This window comes from Panulirus ornatus, chromosome 59 (genome assembly GCF_036320965.1).
Source record: "Panulirus ornatus isolate Po-2019 chromosome 59, ASM3632096v1, whole genome shotgun sequence".
In the NCBI taxonomy this organism is placed as follows: Eukaryota; Metazoa; Arthropoda; class Malacostraca; order Decapoda; family Palinuridae; genus Panulirus; species Panulirus ornatus.
Window position 1 is genome coordinate 23627657 of NC_092282.1, and position 23386 is coordinate 23651042.

At 50.9% G+C, this 23386-nt stretch overlaps 1 protein-coding gene across 4 annotated transcripts in view; it reads left to right on the plus strand.

Moving 5' to 3' along the window:
- The first annotated feature begins 278 nt into the window (after window positions 1–278).
- Window positions 279–23386, plus strand: part of qvr (protein quiver) — a 356159-nt gene continuing 333051 nt past the window's right edge. For 2 of the 4 annotated variants that reach the window (XM_071696428.1, XM_071696430.1), the window contains exon 1: window positions 281–1348. In XM_071696428.1, coding sequence (XP_071552529.1) covers window positions 1102–1348 — 247 coding nt within the window. In that variant the 5' untranslated portion in view covers window positions 281–1101. Of the gene's footprint in view, window positions 1349–23386 lie in introns of all 4 variants that reach the window. The other 2 variants (XM_071696431.1, XM_071696432.1) reach the window with 2 other exon arrangements.

Consider the following 23386-nt stretch of genomic DNA (forward strand, 5'->3'; position numbering starts at 1 on the left):
GTTGTGTGTAACACCCTAGGATTGTGTGACACCCTGGGGTTACGTCACGCTGGTGAGGTTGTTGTAACACTGGAGTCAAACGAAGTGAGACATGTAAACATAACCAAACACTTATTGTTGTTATTTTCTGTGTGAGGTTCGTCGTAACTAAGCCATTGCAACGATCGTATGTGTTATGGGTTGTTAACCTCGTCCGTGTTGTTCTCCTGTGTTGTTGGTGAGAGGGTTGGCGTGGGAGTGGTGGTGGTGGAGGCGTGGTGGTGCGCGGTCGTGGTGGCGTGTTGGTGTCTGGTTTTGGTGGACGGGCAAGTTAGCCAGTGAGCGTCGGGCCTTCGCTCAGAGTGCACTACCTCGTCGTCGCTTGCATTTCCCCTGAACCCACACTTCCTCCTGACCGTTTCCCTCCTCCCCCTTCAAGCCACGCTGACGCCCACGGCGACCGCCCACGCCCATGTCCCCTAGCTCGTGACACAGGACGCGTGGGCGTCAACACACAAACACACCACCACCTCCTCCTCTTTCCTCCTTGTTTCCTCCCCCCCGCCGCCTCCTCCTCCTCCTCCTCAAGCGTCCCTCCCTCAGGAGAAGAGAGCAGCAACTTGTTGAAGTCCCCCGATCACCTGTGCCTCGCCTGGCAACCCCCGGGGGCCCGATATACATGTGGGAGCCATCCACTCCCGTGCGATCTGTCGCGTCTGCCTGCGTCGTCGCCCCCTCCTATGTCGTCTCGTGTCCGCGTCTAGCCTCCTGGCTATACCGCATCTCTATATCTATAGACATATATCACCATTCAGGTCAAAGGTCGTAGGTCATGTAGCGTCGTGGGTCGTCGTGGTAGTTGTAGTTGTAGAAGGAGGAGGGCGCCAGTGTCGTGACCCCCCCAGAGAGAGAGGGGGCGCTATACTTCTATTTGACCTGGGTCGTTCGAGGTCATTGTGGGTGCTCGTTTGACCCACCCCCAGCTGTTCGTAGCAGTGTCGTTGCTAAGTGTCGCCCTCTTGCTTACAGTTGACCTTCCGTGGGCCACGGTCAACCATATCTATCTGTCTATCAGATAAGGGCCTACCCCATACACAACCACAGGGGTCTGGTTGTTGTTACATGATAAAGGGGTCCTATGTGTTGCCACTGTGGGCAGCTGAAGTCCCCCACAACCACGGCGAAGCTGTTCCAGCTGCTCCAGCTGCTCCAGCTGCTGCTCCAGCTGTTGCTCCCACAACCAGGGTTGTGAGAAGCAGACGACGCCAGGCGGGAATCATGGGCGCCCACAACCATGGGGCCACCACACGCTGCTGCTACAACCTCCTCGTCAAGCCGTCCAACAACCTTCTCCTCACAACCTTTATCGGTGAGTACCTGGCTCTCCCTGTAACATGAGTACCTGGCTCTCCCTGTAACATGAGTACCTGGCTCTCCCTGTAACGTGAGTACCTGGCTCTCCCTGTAACGTGAGTACCTGGCTCTCCCTGTAACATGAGTACCTGGCTCTCCCTGTAACGTGAGTACCTGGCTCTCCCTGTAACATGAGTACCTGGCTCTCCCTGTAACATGAGTACCTGGCTCTCCCTGTAACATGAGTACCTGGCTCTCCCTGTAACATGAGTACCTGGCTCTCCCTGTAACATGAGTACCTGGCTCTCCCTGTAACATGAGTACCTGGCTCTCCCTGTATCCTGAGTACCTGGCTCTCCTTGTAACGTGAGTACCTGGCTCTCCCTTTCTGTACCCTGAGTACCTGGCTCTCCCTGTCTGTATCATGAGTACCTGGCTCTCCCTGTCTGTATATGAGTACCTGGCTCCTCCCTGTAACGTGGGAGTACCTGACTCTCCCCTGTCTTATCATGAGTACCTGGCTTCCCTGTAACGCGAGTACCTGGCTCTCCCTGCCATGTATCATGGAGTATCCTGGCTCTCCCTGTCTTGTAACATGAGTACCGTGGCTCTCCCTGTAACATGAGTACCCTGGCTCTCCCTTGCCTGTATCATGAGTACCTGGCTCTCCCTTGTAACGTGAGTACCTGGCTCTCCTGTCTGTATCATGCGTACCTGCTCTCCCTGTAACGTGAGTACCTGACTCTCCCTGTCATGTATCATGAGTACCATGGCTCTCCTGTAACGTGAGTACCTGACTCTCCCTGCCTGTATCATGTAGTTCCTGGTCTCTTCCCGTTTGAACGTGAGTACCATGACTCTCCCCCTGTCATGTATCATGGAGTACCTGGCTCTCCCTGTAACGTGAGTACCTGGCTCTCCCTGTCTGTAGCATGAGTACCTGGCTCTCCCTGTAACGGGAGTACCTGGCTCTCCCTGTCTGTATCCTGAGTACCTGGCTCTCCTTGTAACGTGAGTACCTGGCTCTCCCTGTCTGTATCCTGAGTACCTGGCTCTCCCTGTCTGTATCGTGAGTACCTGGCTCTCCCTGTAACGTGAGTACCTGGCTCTCCCTGTCTGTATCCTGAGTACCTGGCTCTCCCTGTCTGTATCGTGAGCACCTGGCTCTCCCTGTAACGTGAGTACCTGGCTCTCCCTGTCTGTATCCTGAGTACCTGGCTCTCCCTGTCTGTATCGTGAGCACCTGGCTCTCCCTGTAACGTGAGTACCTGGCTCTCCCTGTCTGTATCCTGAGTACCTGGCTCTCCTTGTAACGTGAGTACCTGGCTCTCCCTGTTTGTATCCTGAGTACCTGGCTCTCCCTGTCTGTATCATGAGTACCTGGCTCTCCCTGTAACGTGAGTACCTGGCTCTCCCTGTCTGTATCATGAGTACCTGGCTCTCCCTGTAACGTGAGTACCTGGCTCTCCCTGTCTGTATCATGAGTACCTGGCTCTCCCTGTAACGTGAGTACCTGGCTTTCCCTGTACCCTGAGTACCTGGCTCTCCCTGTAACGTGAGTACCTGTTTCCGTGTCCGTAACCTGAGTACCTGGCTCGGCCTGTAACGTGAGCACCTGGCTCTCCCTGTACCCTGAGTACCTGGCTCTTTCTGTACCCTGAGTACCTGGCTCTCACTGTAACGTGAGTACCTGGCTCTCCCTGTATCCTGAGTACCTGGCTCTCCCTGTATCCTGAGGACCTGCTTTCTTTGTATCATAAGTACCTGGCTGTCACTGTATCATAAGTACCTGGCTCTCACTGAATCATAAGTACCTGGCTATCCCTGTATCATAAGTACCTGGCTCTCACTATATCATAAGTACCTGGCTCTCACTGTATCATAAGTACCTGGCTCTCACTGTATCATAAGTACCTGGCCTTCCCTGTATCCTGAACCTGGTTCTCCCTGTATCCTGAGTACCTGGCTTTCTCTGTATCCTAAGTACCTGTCTCTTCCTGTATCCTAAGTACCTGGCTCTCACTGTATCATAAGTACCTGGCTCTCACTGTATCATAAGTACCTGGCTCTCACTATCATAAGTACCTGGCTCTCACTGTATCCTAAGTACCTGGCTCTCACTGTATCATAAGTACCTGGCTCTCACTGTATCATAAGTACCTGGCTCTCCCTGTATCCTGAGTACCTGGCTCTCACTGTATCATAAGTACCTGGCATTCACTGTGTCCTGAGTACCTGGCTCTCACTGTATCATAAGTACCTGGCTCTCACTGTATCATAAGTACCTGGCTCTCACTGTATCATAAGTACCTGGCATTCACTGTGTCCTGAGTACCTGGCTCTCACTGTATCATAAGTACCTGGCTCTCACTGTATCATAAGTACCTGGCTCTCACTGTATCATAAGTACCTGGCTCTCACTGTATCATAAGTACCTGGCTCTCCCTGTATCCTGAGTACCTGGCTCTCACTGTATCATAAGTACCTGGCATTCACTGTGTCCTGAGTACCTGGCTCTCACTGTATCATAAGTACCTGGCTCTCACTGTATCATAAGTACCTGGCTCTCACTGTATCATAAGTACCTGGCTCTCACTGTATCCTCAGTACCTGGCTCTCACTGTATCATAAGTACCTGGCTCTCACTGTATCATAAGTACCTGGCTCTCCCTGTATCCTGAGTACCTGGCTCTCACTGTATCATAAGTACCTGGCATTCACTGTGTCCTGAGTACCTGGCTCTCACTGTATCATAAGTACCTGGCTCTCACTGTATCATAAGTACCTGGCTCTCACTGTATCCTAAGTACCTGGCTCTCACTGTATCATAAGTACCTGGCTCTCACTGTATCATAAGTACCTGGCTCTCACTGTATCATAAGTACCTGGCTCTCACTGTATCATAAGTACCTGGCTCTCACTGTATCCTAAGTACCTGGCTCTCACTGTATCATAAGTACCTGGCTCTCACTATATCATAAGTACCTGGCTCTCACTGTATCATAAGTACCTGGCTCTCCCTGTATCATAAGTACCTGGCTCTCACTGTATCGTAAGTACCTGGCTCCCCCTTCCCCAAGTCTGCGTTACTTCCAGTTGCAGGGACATGGAGACTCCTTTCTGACCAGACTATATTCCCAGTGACACAATCTCGCCCAAAGAACTGACTCACGCCTCGCTGTGTTGCACCGCTGGCAGACGTAAACAGTATTGTGGTATAGGACCTTACTACACCCTCATGTGGCCTGTGTTGTGGGTCACACACACACACACAAGCTGGACACAAGTTTAGTACATGTTACATGTACACAGATCAGGGGGTAAGGTGGATGTACAACCATAGTAATGTTGTTAATAACTCCGAGCGAGAATTCTTCAACAATGTTGTAGTAGTACAACACAGGACCAGGACCCTCTGTTGTAACAGTGTTGTAGAAGTACAACACAGGACCCGGGACCCTGTGTTGTAACAATGTTGTGGTAGTACAACACAGGACCCGGACCCTGTGTTGTAACAATGTTGTGGTAGTACAACACAGGACCAGGACCCTGTGTTGTAACAATGTTGTAGAAGTACAACACAGGACCCGGGACCCTGTGTTGTAACAATGTTGTGGTAGTACAACACAATGCATCATGGGTAACACATGAAGTGCATGTTTCTGGATCAGCATGACGTGTGTGAGGAGTGGGGGGGGGATGAGGGGGGGAGGGGGAGGCATGCATGTGGCTGGTAGGGGGGGGGGTTGGGGTGGGGTTAGGGGGGGAGGGGTGGTGCATGTTGTGGCCTGTAAGGCGTATAAGTAAGGGGGGGGAAGGGGGAAGGGGAAAGGGGAAGGGGGAAAGGGGGAAGGGGAAAGGGGAAAGGGGAAGGGGGAAAGGGGGAAGGGGAAGGGGTGGGTCAGTGGGGTTGTGGGGTACCCAGTGTGGTCCGTGTAATATTGACTGGGCTAGCCAGAACCTCGCTGTGTTGACCACCCCCCTACACCTCAACCCCCTTCCTTCATCACTGTTGGTGCTGTGTTAGGGGCTGTGTTAGTGCTGTGTTAGGGGCTATGTTAGTGCTGTGTTAGGGGCTATGTTAGTGCTGTGTTAGGGGCTATGTTAGTGCTGTGTTAGGGGCTATGTTAGTGCTGTGTTAGGGGCTATGTTAGTGCTGTGTTTGGGGCTATGTTAGTGCTGTGTTAGGGGCCATGTTAGTACTGTGTTAGGGGCCATGTTAAAGCTGTATCAATGGCCATGATAGCACCGTACCAGTGGCCACATCAGTACCATACCAGTGGCCACATCAGTACCATACCAGTGGCCACATCAGTACCGTACCAGTGGCCACATCAGTACCATACCAGTGGCCACATCAGTACCATACCAGTGGCCACATCAGTACCGTACCAGTGGCCACATCAGTACCATACCAGTGGCCACATCAGTATCTTACCAGTGGCCACATCAGTACCGTACCAGTGGCCACATCAGTACCATACCAGTGGCCACATCAGTATCTTACCAGTGGCCACATCAGTACCGTACCAGTGGCCACATCAGTATCTTACCAGTGGCCACATCAGTACCATACCAGTGGCCACATCAGTACCGTACCAGTGGCCACATCAGTACCATACCAGTGGCCACATCAGTATCTTACCAGTGGCCACATCAGTACCGTACCAGTGGCCACATCAGTATCTTACCAGTGGCCACATCAGTACCATACCAGTGGCCACATCAGTACCGTACCAGTGGCCACATCAGTACCATACCAGTGGCCACATCAGTATCTTACCAGTGGCCACATCAGTACCGTACCAGTGGCCACATCAGTATCTTACCAGTGGCCACATCAGTACCATACCAGTGGCCACATCAGTACCATACCTGTGGCCACGTCAGTACCATGCCAGTGGCCACATCAGTGCCTCACCAGTGGCCACATCAGTACCGTACCAGTGGCCACGTCAGTACCATACCAGTGGCCACATCAGTGCCTCACCAGTGGCCACATCAGTACCGTACCAGTGGCCACATCAGTACCTCACCAGCGGCCACATCAGTACCTCACCAGTGGCCACATCAGTACCATACCTGTGGCCACGTCAGTACCATACCAGTGGCCACATCAGTACCATAACAGTGGCCACATCAGTACCGTACCAGTGGCCACATCAGTACCATACCGGTGGCCACATCAGTACCATACCAGTGGCCACATCAGTACCGTACCAGTGGCCACATCAGTACCTCACCAGTGGCCACATCAGTACCGTACCAGTGGCCACATCAGTACCGTACCAGTGGCCACATCAGTACCACACCAGTGGCCACATCAGTACCTCACCAGTGGCCACATCAGTACCATACCAGTGGCCACATCAGTACCATACCAGTGGCCACATCAGTACTGCACCAGTGGCCACATCAGTACTGCACCAGTGGCCACATCAGTACCGTACCAGTGGCCACATCAGTACCCCACCAGTGGCCACATCAGTACCCCACCAGTGGCCACATCAGTACTGCACCAGTGGCCACATCAGTACCTCACCAGTGGCCACATCAGTACTGCACCAGTGGCCACATCAGTACCTCACCAGTGGCCACATCAGTACCCCGTCAGTGGCCACATCAGTACCCCATCAGTGGCCACATCAGTACCTCACCAGTGGCCACATCAGTACCTCACCAGTGGCCACATCAGTACCTCACCAGTGGCCACATCAGTACCCCGTCAGTGGCCACATCAGTACCCCATCAGTGGCCACATCAGTACCTCACCAGTGGCCACATCAGTACCTCACCAGTGGCCACATACCTCACAGAATATTCAACTTTGTGTCACCTTGCATTGGAAATGAAGCTATTTTATCTTTTATCTTTGAAAAATAGATAAGGTTTATCAGTGACGCTATCTATCGGTCATTCGTTCATCCTGTGTTAAAAAAAAAAAAAGGATTTTTTTTCCCATCCTACGTATGATTGCAGGTCGTGGTGAGGGTGTGTGTGGTGTAGGATCGTCGTGGGATGTAGGACTGAAGTCCTTCATCCTGGAGAAAATAAGGGTATACTCATGCACAACATATTACTAGAACATATTAGAATATATTAGAGCATATTAGAACATATAAGAACAGATTAGAGGATATTAGATCATATTAGAACATATTAGAGGATATTGGATCTTATTAGAACACATTAGAATATATTAGAACATACAAGAACAAATTAGAGCATATTAGAACATATAAGAACAGATTAGAGGATATTAGATCATATTAGAACATATTAGAGGATATTGGATCTTATTAGAACACATTAAAATATATTAGAACATACAAGAACAAATTAGAGCATATTTGGTCATATTAGAACATATTAAAACATATTAGAATATATTAGATCATATTAGAACATATTAGAACATATTAGAACATATTAGAACATATTAAAGCATATTAGAACATATTAGAACATATTAAAACATATTTGAACATATTAGATCATATTAGATGACATTAGAACACATTAGGACATATTAGAACATGTTAAAACATATTAAAACATATTAAAGTCAGCAGCAGTGCCAGCAGCAGTGCCAGCAGCAGTGCCAGCAGCAATCACTGGTGGCCAGGCACCGGTGTCAGACACACTGGTGTCAGCTAACATAACCGAAGACACTGTCAGCCGAGCTGCAGTGACGGACACCATGACTGACACTGTCCTCCGGGTTCTGTGAGGCTGACAGAAGTTTCTAAGACGATCATAGAAGTTAGAACTTTGCTCAAAGTTAGAACTTTGCTCAAAGTTAGAACTTTGGTCAAAGTAAGAACTTTGGTCAAAGTAAGAACTTTGCTCAAAGTAAGAACTTTGCTCAAAATAAGAACTTTGCTCAAAGTAAGAACTTTGCTCAAAGTAAGAACTTTGCTCAAAGTAAGAACTTTGGTCAAAGTTAGAACTTTGCTCAAAGTTAGAACTTTGCTCAAAGTTAGAACTTTGGTCAAAGTAAGAACTTTGGTCAAAGTAAGAACTTTGTTCAAAGTAAGAACTTTGCTCAAAGTAAGAACTTTGTTCAAAATAAGAACTTTGGTCAAAGTAAGAACCTTGGTCAAAGTAAGAACTTTGGTCAAAGTAAGAACTTTGCTCAAAGTAAGAACTTTGCTCAAAATAAGAACTTTGCTCAAAGTAAGAACTTTGCTCAAAGTAAGAACTTTGTTCAAAATAAGAACTTTGGTCAAAGTAAGAACTTTGTTCAAAGTAAGAACTTTGCTCAATTAAGAACTTTGCTCAAAGTAAGAACTTTGGTCAAAGTAAGAACTTTGGTCAAAGTAAGAACTTTGCTCAAAGTAAGAACTTTGCTGAAAGTAAGAACTTTGTTCAAAATAAGAACTTTGGTCAAAGTAAATACCGAGGGGCTGGCCCAGGTGGTGAACAACAGCAGCGATAGATATGGTGTTCAAAAAAGGAAGAACGACGAGTAAGGAAAGATGTCACCAGAGAGAAAGGGAGGGAAAAGACTTTAGAGAATTAGTAAAAGAGAGACTGGAAGAAAGGCGAGAAAAACATGTTCAGTCATCAAACATAGAACACATTAGATTGATGTACGAAGCGATATTATATTTATAGAACACAGGATAAGAAAACATGAGAAAGCTGGGAATATATATTAGATGAATGAGATATCTAAGACCTAAAGACTTTGAACTGGGAGAAAGATGTGAAATCGACCCAAAAGATGTGGTAGATGTCACTCGACCAGTATGAACTGATGTTCAACACCTTTGAATAAATCTGGTCTATACAATGTTCGACCAGAATAAGCAGATGTTCAACACCTTTGAATAAATCTGGTCTATATAATGTTCAACCAGAATAAGCAGATGTTCAACACCTTTGAATAAATCTGGTCTATACAATGTTCAACTGAAATTATGTGAACGTCACTGAAATGAAATACCAGACAAAAATTTTTTCGCAAAAGGACAAAGAACTCATTGATAATGATGGTGATGGTAGGGAGACAAAGCATTAATTAAACCAATATTATTCAAGATAGACAGATTCAGCTGTACGACGCCTGAACACAAAGAACGTATCTATCTATTTTCTTTTTTCTAAGCTGTTAGCAAAGCAGTGCGTATGGACCAGTTAGCCAGACACTAATGCTTTGGAGGACAGTAAAAGAATGGTACAATCATATTGGACTTAAAAGAATTATCCAAACATATTGGACTTAAAAGAATTATCCAAACATATTGGACTTAAAAGAATTATCCAAACATATTGGACTTAAAAGAATTATCCAAACATATTGGACTTCAAAGAATTATCCAAACATATTGGACTTCAAAGAATTATCCAAACAGATTGGACTTAGATATTTAACTATAGTTACATGTATGACGGGTTAACAATGGCCTGTGTTGTGTATGTGGACACAAACTCTTTCTTCGCTATTGTATCACATGTAAAACTCCTTTCTATGTAGAAAGATATGGGGACAAGTTTTCTCTTTTTTCCCTAGATTTGACACAAGTATTTCTCAGAGTCAAACTACAAAGAGCATTGTTAGAGCTGCGAAAATGACTTAGGAAATAGAACCATGTTTGAAGTGGGGAGGAAAAAGGGCCCCCCTTCCCCCCCTCAGATGCACCACAAGAAATGGTATTACCCACAAGAAATGGTTGTGGTCATTGTATGGGATGGGAAGGAGAAGGGAGAGAGAGAGAGAGAGAGAGAGAGAGAGAGAGAGAGAGAGAGAGAGAGAGAGAGAGAGAGAGAATAACACACAACACCTCCAGTGTCTTGAGGTAATGTCTCTGCTACGGTCTATCGAGAGGTGGGCAGAAGGAGGAATAGATAATGCAAGGTATACATAGAGTCACCTCCATACATGTCCCCATACACAACTTATATATATATATATGTTTGGAAAGGATCACAATTATGCGCGTGATCAAGATATTCCTATGAGTCCATGGGGAAAATGAAACACGATAAGTTCCCAAGTGCACTTTCGTGTAATAATCACATCATCAGGGGAGACACAAGAGAGAAATATAACAGTCAGTTGATATACATCGAAGAGACGAAGCTAGGACGCCATTTGGTAAACATGTGATTGTCCTATATATATATATATATATATATATATATATATATATATATATATATATATATATATATTATATATATATATATATATATATATATATATATATATATATATATATATATATATATATATGATCATGAACATAGTCTTATAATCTAATAACTTTGCTGTTAATCATACACGTCTGTGTTGTAATAGTACGTTGATGATGACGAAAATAAAAAAAAGATGTTTTAAAACTCAAAAAAATGTGGTTACGGTCATTATATAAAGAAAAAAACTATGAAAAAATAAAAGAAATGGGAATCTTGCTGAACAATATTGAGATGACCTGGATCAGTAGGTAAGATGAAGGTTTACTGATGCAATTAATGTCGAAGTTAGGGCCTTGACCCACTACTGGTTCAGGTTAGAATGCGAGTTTTCATTTGGAGGACCTGGTTATGGGGGTTTGAAGACTTGGAGAGGGAGGGAGGAGGTTTGATGTATTGCAGTGTCATGGAGAAGGGGGGTCAGGTCTTGGAGAGAGGGGGGGTCAGGTCTTGGAGAGAGGGGGGGTCAGGTCTTGGAGAGAGGGGGGGTCAGGTCTTGGAGAGAGGGGGGGTCAGGTCTTGGAGAGAGGGGGGGTCAGGTCTTGGAGAGAGGGGGGGTCAGGTCTTGGAGAGAGGGGGGGTCAGGTCTTGGAGAGAGGGGGGGTCAGGTCTTGGAGAGAGGGGGGGTCAGGTCTTGGAGAGAGGGGGGGTCAGGTCTTGGAGAGAGGGGGGGTCAGGTCTTGGAGAGAGGGGGGGTCAGGTCTTGGAGAGAGGGGGGGTCAGGTCTTGGAGAGAGGGGGGGTCAGGTCTTGGAGAGAGGGGGGGTCAGGTCTTGGAGAGAGGGGGGGTCAGGTCTTGGAGAGAGGGGGGGTCAGGTCTTGGAGAGAGGGGGGGTCAGGTCTTGGAGAGAGGGGGGGTCAGGTCTTGGAGAGAGGGGGGGTCAGGTCTTGGAGAGAGGGGGGGTCAGGTCTTGGAGAGAGGGGGGGTCAGGTCTTGGAGAGAGGGGGGGTCAGGTCTTGGAGAGAGGGGGGGTCAGGTCTTGGAGAGAGGGGGGGTCAGGTCTTGGAGAGAGGGGGGGTCAGGTCTTGGAGAGAGGGGGGGTCAGGTCTTGGAGAGAGGGGGGGTCAGGTCTTGGAGAGAGGGGGGGTCAGGTCTTGGAGAGAGGGGGGGTCAGGTCTTGGAGAGAGGGGGGGTCAGGTCTTGGAGAGAGGGGGGGTCAGGTCTTGGAGAGAGGGGGGGTCAGGTCTTGGAGAGAGGGGGGGTCAGGTCTTGGAGAGAGGGGGGGTCAGGTCTTGGAGAGAGGGGGGGTCAGGTCTTGGAGAGAGGGGGGGTCAGGTCTTGGAGAGAGGGGGGGTCAGGTCTTGGAGAGAGGGGGGGTCAGGTCTTGGAGAGAGGGGGGGTCAGGTCTTGGAGAGAGGGGGGGTCAGGTCTTGGAGAGAGGGGGGGTCAGGTCTTGGAGAGAGGGGGGGTCAGGTCTTGGAGAGAGGGGGGGTCAGGTCTTGGAGAGAGGGGGGGTCAGGTCTTGGAGAGAGGGGGGGTCAGGTCTTGGAGAGAGGGGGGGTCAGGTCTTGGAGAGAGGGGGGGTCAGGTCTTGGAGAGAGGGGGGGTCAGGTCTTGGAGAGAGGGGGGGTCAGGTCTTGGAGAGAGGGGGGGTCAGGTCTTGGAGAGAGGGGGGGTCAGGTCTTGGAGAGAGGGGGGGTCAGGTCTTGGAGAGAGGGGGGGTCAGGTCTTGGAGAGAGGGGGGGTCAGGTCTTGGAGAGAGGGGGGGTCAGGTCTTGGAGAGAGGGGGGGTCAGGTCTTGGAGAGAGGGGGGGTCAGGTCTTGGAGAGAGGGGGGGTCAGGTCTTGGAGAGAGGGGGGGTCAGGTCTTGGAGAGAGGGGGGGTCAGGTCTTGGAGAGAGGGGGGGTCAGGTCTTGGAGAGAGGGGGGGTCAGGTCTTGGAGAGAGGGGGGGTCAGGTCTTGGAGAGAGGGGGGGTCAGGTCTTGGAGAGAGGGGGGGTCAGGTCTTGGAGAGAGGGGGGGTCAGGTCTTGGAGAGAGGGGGGGTCAGGTCTTGGAGAGAGGGGGGGTCAGGTCTTGGAGAGAGGGGGGGTCAGGTCTTGGAGAGAGGGGGGGTCAGGTCTTGGAGAGAGGGGGGGTCAGGTCTTGGAGAGAGGGGGGGTCAGGTCTTGGAGAGAGGGGGGGTCAGGTCTTGGAGAGAGGGGGGGTCAGGTCTTGGAGAGAGGGGGGGTCAGGTCTTGGAGAGAGGGGGGGTCAGGTCTTGGAGAGAGGGGGGGTCAGGTCTTGGAGAGAGGGGGGGTCAGGTCTTGGAGAGAGGGGGGGTCAGGTCTTGGAGAGAGGGGGGGTCAGGTCTTGGAGAGAGGGGGGGTCAGGTCTTGGAGAGAGGGGGGGTCAGGTCTTGGAGAGAGGGGGGGTCAGGTCTTGGAGAGAGGGGGGGTCAGGTCTTGGAGAGAGGGGGGGTCAGGTCTTGGAGAGAGGGGGGGTCAGGTCTTGGAGAGAGGGGGGGTCAGGTCTTGGAGAGAGGGGGGGTCAGGTCTTGGAGAGAGGGGGGGTCAGGTCTTGGAGAGAGGGGGGGTCAGGTCTTGGAGAGAGGGGGGGTCAGGTCTTGGAGAGAGGGGGGGTCAGGTCTTGGAGAGAGGGGGGGTCAGGTCTTGGAGAGAGGGGGGGTCAGGTCTTGGAGAGAGGGGGGGTCAGGTCTTGGAGAGAGGGGGGGTCAGGTCTTGGAGAGAGGGGGGGTCAGGTCTTGGAGAGAGGGGGGGTCAGGTCTTGGAGAGAGGGGGGGTCAGGTCTTGGAGAGAGGGGGGGTCAGGTCTTGGAGAGAGGGGGGGTCAGGTCTTGGAGAGAGGGGGGGTCAGGTCTTGGAGAGAGGGGGGGTCAGGTCTTGGAGAGAGGGGGGGTCAGGTCTTGGAGAGAGGGGGGGTCAGGTCTTGGAGAGAGGGGGGGTCAGGTCTTGGAGAGAGGGGGGGTCAGGTCTTGGAGAGAGGGGGGGTCAGGTCTTGGAGAGAGGGGGGGTCAGGTCTTGGAGAGAGGGGGGGTCAGGTCTTGGAGAGAGGGGGGGTCAGGTCTTGGAGAGAGGGGGGGTCAGGTCTTGGAGAGAGGGGGGGTCAGGTCTTGGAGAGAGGGGGGGTCAGGTCTTGGAGAGAGGGGGGGTCAGGTCTTGGAGAGAGGGGGGGTCAGGTCTTGGAGAGAGGGGGGGTCAGGTCTTGGAGAGAGGGGGGGTCAGGTCTTGGAGAGAGGGGGGGTCAGGTCTTGGAGAGAGGGGGGGTCAGGTCTTGGAGAGAGGGGGGGTCAGGTCTTGGAGAGAGGGGGGGTCAGGTCTTGGAGAGAGGGGGGGTCAGGTCTTGGAGAGAGGGGGGGTCAGGTCTTGGAGAGAGGGGGGGTCAGGTCTTGGAGAGAGGGGGGGTCAGGTCTTGGAGAGAGGGGGGGTCAGGTCTTGGAGAGAGGGGGGGTCAGGTCTTGGAGAGAGGGGGGGTCAGGTCTTGGAGAGAGGGGGGGTCAGGTCTTGGAGAGAGGGGGGGTCAGGTCTTGGAGAGAGGGGGGGTCAGGTCTTGGAGAGAGGGGGGGTCAGGTCTTGGAGAGAGGGGGGGTCAGGTCTTGGAGAGAGGGGGGGTCAGGTCTTGGAGAGAGGGGGGGTCAGGTCTTGGAGAGAGGGGGGGTCAGGTCTTGGAGAGAGGGGGGGTCAGGTCTTGGAGAGAGGGGGGGTCAGGTCTTGGAGAGAGGGGGGGTCAGGTCTTGGAGAGAGGGGGGGTCAGGTCTTGGAGAGAGGGGGGGTCAGGTCTTGGAGAGAGGGGGGGTCAGGTCTTGGAGAGAGGGGGGGTCAGGTCTTGGAGAGAGGGGGGGTCAGGTCTTGGAGAGAGGGGGGGTCAGGTCTTGGAGAGAGGGGGGGTCAGGTCTTGGAGAGAGGGGGGGTCAGGTCTTGGAGAGAGGGGGGGTCAGGTCTTGGAGAGAGGGGGGGTCAGGTCTTGGAGAGAGGGGGGGTCAGGTCTTGGAGAGAGGGGGGGTCAGGTCTTGGAGAGAGGGGGGGTCAGGTCTTGGAGAGAGGGGGGGTCAGGTCTTGGAGAGAGGGGGGGTCAGGTCTTGGAGAGAGGGGGGGTCAGGTCTTGGAGAGAGGGGGGGTCAGGTCTTGGAGAGAGGGGGGGTCAGGTCTTGGAGAGAGGGGGGGTCAGGTCTTGGAGAGAGGGGGGGTCAGGTCTTGGAGAGAGGGGGGGTCAGGTCTTGGAGAGAGGGGGGGTCAGGTCTTGGAGAGAGGGGGGGTCAGGTCTTGGAGAGAGGGGGGGTCAGGTCTTGGAGAGAGGGGGGGTCAGGTCTTGGAGAGAGGGGGGGTCAGGTCTTGGAGAGAGGGGGGGTCAGGTCTTGGAGAGAGGGGGGGTCAGGTCTTGGAGAGAGGGGGGGTCAGGTCTTGGAGAGAGGGGGGGTCAGGTCTTGGAGAGAGGGGGGGTCAGGTCTTGGAGAGAGGGGGGGTCAGGTCTTGGAGAGAGGGGGGGTCAGGTCTTGGAGAGAGGGGGGGTCAGGTCTTGGAGAGAGGGGGGGTCAGGTCTTGGAGAGAGGGGGGGTCAGGTCTTGGAGAGAGGGGGGGTCAGGTCTTGGAGAGAGGGGGGGTCAGGTCTTGGAGAGAGGGGGGGTCAGGTCTTGGAGAGAGGGGGGGTCAGGTCTTGGAGAGAGGGGGGGTCAGGTCTTGGAGAGAGGGGGGGTCAGGTCTTGGAGAGAGGGGGGGTCAGGTCTTGGAGAGAGGGGGGGTCAGGTCTTGGAGAGAGGGGGGGTCAGGTCTTGGAGAGAGGGGGGGTCAGGTCTTGGAGAGAGGGGGGGTCAGGTCTTGGAGAGAGGGGGGGTCAGGTCTTGGAGAGAGGGGGGGTCAGGTCTTGGAGAGAGGGGGGGTCAGGTCTTGGAGAGAGGGGGGGTCAGGTCTTGGAGAGAGGGGGGGTCAGGTCTTGGAGAGAGGGGGGGTCAGGTCTTGGAGAGAGGGGGGGTCAGGTCTTGGAGAGAGGGGGGGTCAGGTCTTGGAGAGAGGGGGGGTCAGGTCTTGGAGAGAGGGGGGGTCAGGTCTTGGAGAGAGGGGGGGTCGGTCTTGGGGGAGGGATACTCGTGATATGGGGTCTGTCTGGGGAAGGGATACTCGTGAAGTGGGGTCTGTCTGGGGGGAAGGGATACTCGTGATATGGGGTCTGTCTGGGGGGGAAGGATACTCGTGATGTGGGGTTCTGTCTGGGGGGAAGGGATACTCGTGATGTGGGGTCTGTCTGGGGGGGAAGGGATACTCGTGTTATAGGGTCTGTCTGGGGGGAAGGGATACTCCGTGATGTGGGGTCTGTCCTGGGGGGAAGGGATACTCGTGATGTGGGGTCTGTCTGGAGGGAAGGGATACTCGTGATGTGGGGTCTGTCTGGGGGGAAGGGATACTCGTGATGTGGGGTCTGTCTGGGGGGAAGGGATACTCGTGATGTGGGGTCTGTCGGGGGGGAAGGGATACTCGTGTTATAGGGTCTGTCTGGGGGGGAAGGGATACTCGTGATGTGGGGTCTGTCTGGGGGGGAAGGGATACTCGTGATGTGGGGTCTGTCTGGAGGGAAGGGATACTCGTGATGTGGGGTCTGTCTGGGGGGAAGGGATACTCGTGATGTGGGGTCTGTCTGGGGGGGAAGGGATACTCGTGATGTGGGGTCTGTCTGGGGGGAAGGGATACTCGTGATGTGGGGTCTGTCTGGGGGGAAGGGATACTCGTGATGTGGGGTCTGTCTGGGGGGAAGGGATACTCGTGATGTGGGGTCTGTCTGGGGGGAAGGGATACTCGTGATGTGGGGTCTGTCTGGGGGGAAGGGATACTCGTGATGTGGGGTCTGTCTGGGGGGAAGGGATACTCGTGATGTGGGGTCTGTCTGGGGGGGAAGGGATACTCGTGATGTGGGGTCTGTCTGGGGGGAAGGGATACTCGTGATGTGGGGTCTGTCTGGGGGGAAGGGATACTCGTGATGTGGGGTCTGTCTGGGGGGAAGGGATACTCGTGATGTGGGGTCTGTCTGGGGGGAAGGGATACTCGTGATGTGGGGTCTGTCTGGGGGGAAGGGATACTCGTGATGTGGGGTCTGTCTGGGGGGAAGGGATACTCGTGTTATGGGGTCTGTCTGGGGGGAAGGGATACTCGTGATGTGGGGTCTGTCTGGGGGGAAGGGATACTCGTGATGTGGGGTCTGTCTGGGGGGAAGGGATACTCGTGTTATGGGGTCTGTCTGGGGGGAAGGGATACTCGTGATGTGGGGTCTGTCTGGGGGGAAGGGATACTCGTGTTATGGGGTCTGTCTGGGGGGAAGGGATACTCGTGATGTGGGGTCTGTCTGGGGGGAAGGGATACTCGTGTTATGGGGTCTGTCTGGGGGGAAGGGATACTCGTGATGTGGGGTCTGTCTGGGGGGAAGGGATACTCGTGATGTGGGGTCTGTCTGGGGTGGGGGAGACAAATGTTGGTGGTTCAACTTAAGTGGAGGAGATATACCATGGGTCTGCTTCTGTTTACAGAGCAGAAGGGGGGGGCGCTTAACCAGGTCGTTAACAGCTAAATAGAGTTAGTTAGTGGCTTGGATCACCTTGCAACACTCCCGTCGTGTTCTGCACAACACAATACACACGCAAAACAAAACTTCGAGTCTCTAGAAATTCGAACGGAGGGCGTGTTGCGTTCAGGAAACCTTGGTACACAACAGGGGCGTGGTGATGTCTGCGGTGTACGGAGGGACGCTGAAGTGAGGGAGTGGTATAAGCGTGTGTGTGGGAGGGCAGTATGATTCACCCTCAGGTTTTCCCCTGAAGTTCTTAATGATATTGACGGAGAAGGTCCTTCGGAGGCTGGTAGGAGGGGGGAGTGTCACCTCTGGAGGACTGGAGTGAGGGACCTTCCTGAAGGAGTGGTGTGAGGGTCCTTCCTGAAGGAGGGAGTTAGTGAGGATCCCTCCTGAAGGAGAGAGGAGTTAGTGGCCTCTCTTGGATCTTGGAGGTATTTCCCCTGAAGATTCATCGTAGGATGGGTCCGTGCGCATCAGCGTAGGCTGGACGGCTTGTTGAAGTCCTAGAGGAGGAGGAGGAGGAGGGGGGTGTCCTGTGTGCACACGTCATCATAAACTCTTGCTCAGGGAAGGATTCTCAAGCCAGTGGGACCATCTTGAGAGAGAGAGAGAGAGAGAGAGAGAGAGAGAGAGAGAGAGAGAGAGAGACCCCAGTAGATCTGATTCTCCCATGTTGGGATCAAAAATGCCTCGGTGCCCAATCAAGATGCCCCACTTGACACGATGGTCACTGTCTCTGGTTGTGTGTTTCTACCATCTCGTTTCCCTCATGGATATTTCACAGGGGGGGTTTTTGGGGGGTCGAAGTTCGTGGGGACAGATGTTTCTTGGCTGCTGTGAGAGTCGTCATCAGGTGTCTGTCTCCCTGTCCGGTACACGCCTTCGATACCCCGAAGTCCTGTGTTCCCAGTTTCCTTTGTCGTGATGGGTCCTTCCTTAGTTTGGGGGGCTGTCCTCTGGCCCGGTGCTGGTCTAATCTCTGTCAATCAGGTCATGGATCAGGTCATCATCAGGTCATGGATCAGGTCATCAGGTCATTCATCAGGTCATGGGTCAGGTCATCATCAGGTCATGGATCAGGTCATCATCAGGTCATGGATCAGGTCATCATCAGGTCATGGATCAGGTCATCATCAGGTCATGGATCTGGTCATCATCAGGTCATGGGTCAGGTCATTATCAGGTCATGGATCAGGTCATCATCAGGTCATGGATCTGGTCATCATCAGGTCATGGGTCAGGTCATCATCAGGTCATGGATCAGGTCATCATCAGGTCATGGGTCAGGTCATGGGTCAGGTCATCACATCCACCAGACCAGGCTTGGTCTTCCTGGATAACAAGACGCAATGTTTCACCAGGAGGGAATGACGTATGGTCGTTATTTTTGACCATCAGTTTCGCTACGACCCTCTGGCTCGTCCCTCAACCTGGTGGTGCGTGGGGCGGCGCCCTTGAGGGCGTCACTGGCGGACCTCCTCCTCCTCCCAGGACGTGAGGGCATCAAGCCCTAATCTCTTCGCGATGGTCGACGGATCCCATCTCTCTCTTGAGCGACGCACTTGCTCAGTAAAAAAGGAAGAGGATTCCATATAACCTTTGCCTCTCTCTCAAGAAGTCTACTACCCATGACGCCATTTCCACACCCTACGTCTGTGCTTGTTCTTGCGCTTGCTGCGTACGCGCATATGTGCGTGTGTGTGTGTGTGTGTTCGTCCAGTGAGGGACGTGTAATGTACGTCGTTTGCGTCAACGAACTCCTTCAAGGGAGACTCAAATATTCCTTATTCCTCACTGGCGCGTCTGGAGCAGGTGTAGGCACCCACCGATAGTGATGGCCGCCATGTTTCTCTGATCACTGGATGATGAAGATTCCTAACGAAGGTTGAGGCATGAACCCGACGCTGGATGTCTTCTTGTCAGATCCAGAACCGTGGTTCCAGTAGGCGACCACTGGATCCAGAAGACGAGGCGACCTACCCTGCGTGCGTCTCTTTCCCCGGATACCTTGAGTTGGCCTTCATGTGTATACAAGATGCGTCCCGCTGGTGGCGCGCCCTTGTCGATACTAAATTTCCGGAGGGTTCTCTCACTACAGGAGCTGGCCTTCGTTCCAGATCGGGGTGCTACGAGCATTGTCCAATAGACTTCGAACCTCGTCAGGTTGCGACACGAGTTTTCGCTGTGTCTGTGACCGCAGCGCTCGGAGGAGTTGTCGCTCGGAGCTCTGACTCATAAGGATACATGATCCAGGCAGTCTTTTGGTTTGGGTAGGGGAAGGGGCTGAGTTTCCCCAAGCCTCTTCTTTTCTATGGAACGTCTGGAGAGTGGATCAGTGTGTCTCGGTCGTCAAGGGAACTGCACGGAACTCCTTCTCTCTCTTGTGTCAATATCAACACAGCCAGCCAAGCGCCTCCTCCTCCTCCTCCTCCTCCCTGTAGGATCGTGATGGGTAGTTACCGACGACCACCTCCGCCTCTCCCATCTCCACCTCGCCATGACCTGATGTCCAATGGAGGCTGCTGAGGCGTGATTTGGACTCCAGTGAACCTGCTCGCTAACCCACGCCACCACTAGACGTGGTGGCTGGCTGGGAAACCTTGAGATCAGTGCACGGGCCACCACGACAACCTAACACAGTAGAAGACCATCATGTCTTGTCCTTCCTATGTTTCCTGATGTTCTTCCTTTGATATACAGCTAAATGAACAGTCAGTATTGCCAGTAAAGGTTTCGCTACACTTGGATATGAACACTGTCTTCCTCCTTGTCACCAACAGACCTTAAGCAAGGTGTGGGAGATCAAAGTGAGTTCATCAATATTGTCATGATAGAAGGACCGATATGGCACTGAACATTGTTCGAAGGACCAATGTTACTAGAAGGGTTATGTAGCCGTTACAGTCATAAGACACGACTCACTACAATGCTATCCCACACCCCAGGGAGGCAGTAATATTTATCATATCCCTCAGCACAACATGGAATGGTTATCATTGTACGAATTGCCAGTTCTTGGAATCAAGTCGTCCATGATAGAACGCTCAGTAACAGCAAGAGGCTCGCTATTATGATCATCTTTACTGTTTGTTCTGTAGTTAAGTTGGCCAAGTTGACAGAATGACTGCTATGGTCATGAGTCGAGGGAGGTAGTTGCCTCCACACCTTCAACCATCACAACATCTCTATATACATGTGATGTCAAATATTATTCAGTGTGTTGCGTCAGAGGAAATGTAAAGTTATAACATTCAATAACACTGTACAAAATTACTGAAAAATATTATCCATACGGGATGCAACGAGTTGTACATGGCAGTGTTAAAGTTGTAGCTGGAGTGATATATATTATAGAGATACTGGCAAAAGATATATATATATATATATATATATATCTCTGCCTCAGAAGAATATCTGCCACAGCTAATGTCATTAGATATCTGTCACAGATATTATCAAATTTCATCAGTCACAGATACTGTCTAAAGATATATATAAATCTGTCACAGAAACTGACAGAAGATGAAAGTTGGAAAACCGTGAGTGGCTTTCTGTAGACAGACGAGTAGCATGAAACTGAATTATCACCATTAGCATCACAGACCACATCTTTCAGATATATGGACATTTGTCTGTCCTCAAGGTATGTGGCTTGGAACTCGACTGTTTCCAGTGATGGAAAAATGGAGGAAAAATGAATAGCACCAACAGAGGAAAGTCTCTTCAGATCAACAGCTTATTATTGACGTATGCAGCTTGGTTGGCTGAGGGCCAGTTGCCCTGTCCGGGACTCGAACCCTGCCACGCTAGATTCTTGACTGTTGACGTGTATGTATATACCTTTTCAAACGGTGTGTATATAGAACGAATACAGTTCTCGTTTGACCTGCGTTCTCCTCCAGGTCTGCTGTGGGAAGAGGCAACAGGTCAGAGCTAATCTTAGCCTATACTGGTTACGTACAGGTCACTGAAGTCAGGTCAAAAAGGATTGTCCATAATTACTATGTACAGGTGAGATTAATGTGTACAGTTGAAATTAATGTGTACAGGTGAGATTAATGTGTACAGGTGAGATTAATATGTACAGGTGGGATTAATCTTGATTAGTTAAGGTATGTAGGGAAGACTTAAACCTTAATTAGTGGCCACAATACATAGTTCTGACCCTGGTTGTTCCCAATGGTACACATGACCTCTTGGAACGGAAAAGTGGAGCTTGAAGTGGAGTGCGTTCCACCTGGGACTTACGATTAAGAATTCACTAAGACTCAACTCTGTAGCATGAGTATGATAATCGCTGGTACATATACAAGGCTTTGGGGTGGGGTGGGGGGGGGGGGGGGAATTATAGACATTAATAACCAGAAAGAAATATTGTAGCATATTGACTTAAAGCCAGTGATGTGGGCTAATTATGTTAGTCCTCTGATGGTGTCAGTAATTAAGATATTATTTCACAAGATTTTTTTTCTATATGATTTGAGGAATATAGGTTTAATGGTTGTGGTGTGTCGATAAGGTCGATGTTGTAAGTTGGTTGTGGCATGTCGATAAGGTCGATATTATACGATTGCCTAATGTTGGGTTATACCATACAGATCCCGTGCCCTGGTATGTTATTATAACCGGAACCGAGAGATTAGGCCAAGTGGTGGTAGCGCGCATCTTGTGAACCCACTGGTTACCCACTTGAAAAGCGAGTGGGTGGGTAGGGGTTGGGGTTGTGAGCCCATTGGAATTTATATATATAAACAATGTCTTCACCGGCATGACATTCTCGCCGATGTATATATATATAAACCATAGCATTGCCTGAATGTTGTATGCCTTCTCAGTGATGAGAACCTACAACCTTGGCCATCATTGATTATAACCCTTGCTACAAGAATTGATCATAACCGCCGTGTTTTAATGCATCAAGTTGTATTTTGACCTAGTTCAGTTCCTGATGTAAGCAGTTAGTGATGAACTAGTGTGGTGGTGTTGTGGGGGTGGTTAGGGAGGGGTTGTGAAATGATCCTATTCAGAGATCTGTCATGTTATAGTGTTTCGTTAAGGCAATAAAGTACACAGGTCAGTCTTATGTAACAATTTACAACTTCATGTCACCAAACCATGTGGTGTTGTAAGATCTTGTTCAAGGATTGTATATATATATTTTTTTAGTGGGGGACATTATGATAACGTTTTATTTCAGAAAGTTGTAAGGTGTTGTAACAACTTGCTTTGTTCCTTCATCAAACTGTACAATGGAACACGATATAGTGTTATAACTTGATAATGTTATAACTTGATAATGTTATACCTTGATAGTGGTATACCTTGATAATGTTATACCTTGATAATGTTATACCTTGATAATGTTATAACTTGATAGTGTTATACCTTGATAATGTTATACCTTGATAATGTTATACCTTGATAATGTTATACCTTGATAATGTTATACCTTGATAATGTTATAACTTGCCCGTTGTTAGACACACCTTCATCTCTGAACCCTCCTGTCTCACTCGTTGTGGTTGTGGAAGTCACAGACCTCCTTGTGTGATTTGGACAAACTGGTGCAGGTGTACAGCAGTGTTGGTGAGTGTACAGGTGTACAGCAGTGGTGGCGAGTGCAGGTGTACAGCAGTGTTGGTGAGTGCAGGTGTACAGCAGTGATGGCGAGTACAGGTGTACAGCAATGGTGGCGAGTGTGCAGGTGTACGGCAGTGTTGGTGAGTGTACAGGTGTACAGCAATGGTGGCGAGTGTGCAGGTGCACAGCAGTGATGGCGAGTGTGCAGGTGTACAGCAATGGTGGCGAGTGTGCAGGTGTACAGCAAGGGTTGATGTTGTATTAGCTAAAGGAAAGAAGGTGTGTGTTATTCCCAGGCCTCTTTTAGGTTTCGTGTTTAATTCGACTCACTTCGCGTATGATGATGTACAGTGTTGATGTAAGGGGCTGGTACGCGCTCAGAGGTGTACAATGGTGTGGAGCTGTTGGTCAGGTACATATGATCGGTAAACAACCTTACAGGTTGTTGCTGTGGACTACACTGGAGTTGTTTATGTGTCTGGTGCACAAGGCCCTTAAGCCCCCGAGCCACAAGGTCACTAGGGCTGGAGAACTGGTTGCTAAACGAGGGTGGCTTCAGGCAAATTACCAGCGTTTTAGGGGGCTCATCAGTTAGCGAGGTGAAAATGTTGACCCTGGTTCGAAAGGTCAGCGTGACCTATGACCTGCTGTACTGACCTCCAGGGGTCAATATGTAATACACACGAAGGAATTCAAGCGATTTCATCTAATCAATGTACATTACGGGCCCAAAGCAATATATATATATATATATATATATATATATATATATATATATATATAT